General features: G+C 41.0%; 1 protein-coding gene across 1 annotated transcript in view; it reads right to left on the reverse strand.

Moving 5' to 3' along the window:
- Nucleotides 1-249: 249 nt before the first annotated feature.
- NR5A2 (nuclear receptor subfamily 5, group A, member 2) overlaps nt 250-1,527 on the reverse strand; it is a 60,532-nt gene continuing 59,254 nt past the window's right edge. Inside the window, exon 6 of the mRNA XM_010293324.1 lies at nt 250-305. Within this exon, the coding sequence (XP_010291626.1) occupies nt 250-305 (56 nt within the window). The remainder of the gene's footprint in view (nt 306-1,527) is intronic.

The following is a 1,527-nucleotide window of genomic DNA, read 5'->3' on the forward strand; positions in this document are numbered from 1 at the left end:
AGCTTCTTGGTATCCTGCCAAAGATCTACTGGGCCCATTTCACAGGAAGGAGAAGAGAGTCCCTGAAAAACTACAAGTGGCTCATCTACCCAATGAAAGCATGAGAATGCTGGCACTCTGGATCACCTAGACCACTGTCCCATCTTTGACAGTGACCAGGAGCAGATGCCCTAGGGAACAGTGTAAGAAGAAAAAAAACATGCAGCGCTACCGCCCAGCAGCGGTCGCTCAGGCTCCGGCAGCTGGAGGTCAGCAACAGCCAGAAGTAGTTTTTTGTATTTCATAGCTTTCAATGGATTTTTCTTCTGTTAAGTTCTCTAGGTGACTTCAGTAACCACAAAAATTTTCGGCATCCTCTACACCTTGGGCAAGCTCTTGCCAGAGCTGGATAATATGCTGTGTTTAAGAACGAATTCTTGTGTTTTGAGCCCGTTACCTGCTAGTTTTATTAGTTTCGTTCTGATACTAAAACGTCAGAATGATAGGAGGAAGAAGCTTTTTGGCTAATTCTTGTTTTTAGTAAGTCCCCATGTTTAGTGGACTGTGCTTTAAAGACTTAGTGCAGTCTTTTTAAACAGAGAGTATAAAAGGCAGATCCATATTTCTTGAAAGTACAATGTGGTTATTAGAAAGGCTGCAATAAAGATCCACATGCCAAAATTTGCTAGGTTTTGCCTTCATGTCTGTATTACACTTGGGTGTCTATAATCCGGATGAATTGGTTCTTGTCTAATTTTCTGGCTTTGTTTAATGTTTTCCTTTTGGTCTGATAAAACCTCCTGCCTCACTAATTCCTTCATTTCATTCTCCTGTTGTTTTTCTTTGTGTGTCCTTAAGCATCATAAATACTACCAAAATTTAATCGATATTCCTTGTTATATTACTTCCAGTTGATGCTTGTTCTTAGTCTCCTACCTGCATACATGACACCCCAAATTAAACTCTCAGCAAGAACTGTGGATGTGAAAATATGTACAGCCCCATGGTTCATTATTGTTTGCTGCCACATTTTTTTTCTTATCTTTTCTGTATACTTAGATTGCGAGCTCACTGTGGCACGATTCTGGCTAGTCTGCAAGTCTTATAGACCAATGATGTTACATAAAGTGTACTAAAAAATGCTATAGCTAATTTAAGTATTTATGTTTTTCCAGCTCCAGAGTGTTGTTTCATGACTGCATTGATGTGAGTTACTGGAATCAGGTGAAACAGAGCACAGGCTGGCTTTGTGCTGCGGCTCCTTGGGTGCATGTTTGCAGGAAGCTCCGTCTAGTCCTGTGACTGATGAGGGTAGAGTCTGCCTTGAAAATGCTTCATTTCAGCCTGTTTCATCTGCAATGAAGACCTTAACAGGCAGATTTCTTTTCCAAAAGTGCAAATGGTGGAGCACAGTACCTCCAATACCTCCTCCCATCTCAGCTCTGACATTTTAGGGAAACTAAAAGCAAGGAAAGATTAATTTGCTGATATTCCTCTTATTCGACAGAAACGGGAATGGAGTGTTGCAGATCTGGATGGATTTCTGCT

Source organism: Phaethon lepturus, unplaced genomic scaffold (assembly GCF_000687285.1).
Source record: "Phaethon lepturus isolate BGI_N335 unplaced genomic scaffold, ASM68728v1 scaffold51088, whole genome shotgun sequence".
Lineage (NCBI taxonomy): Eukaryota > Metazoa > Chordata > Aves > Phaethontiformes > Phaethontidae > Phaethon > Phaethon lepturus.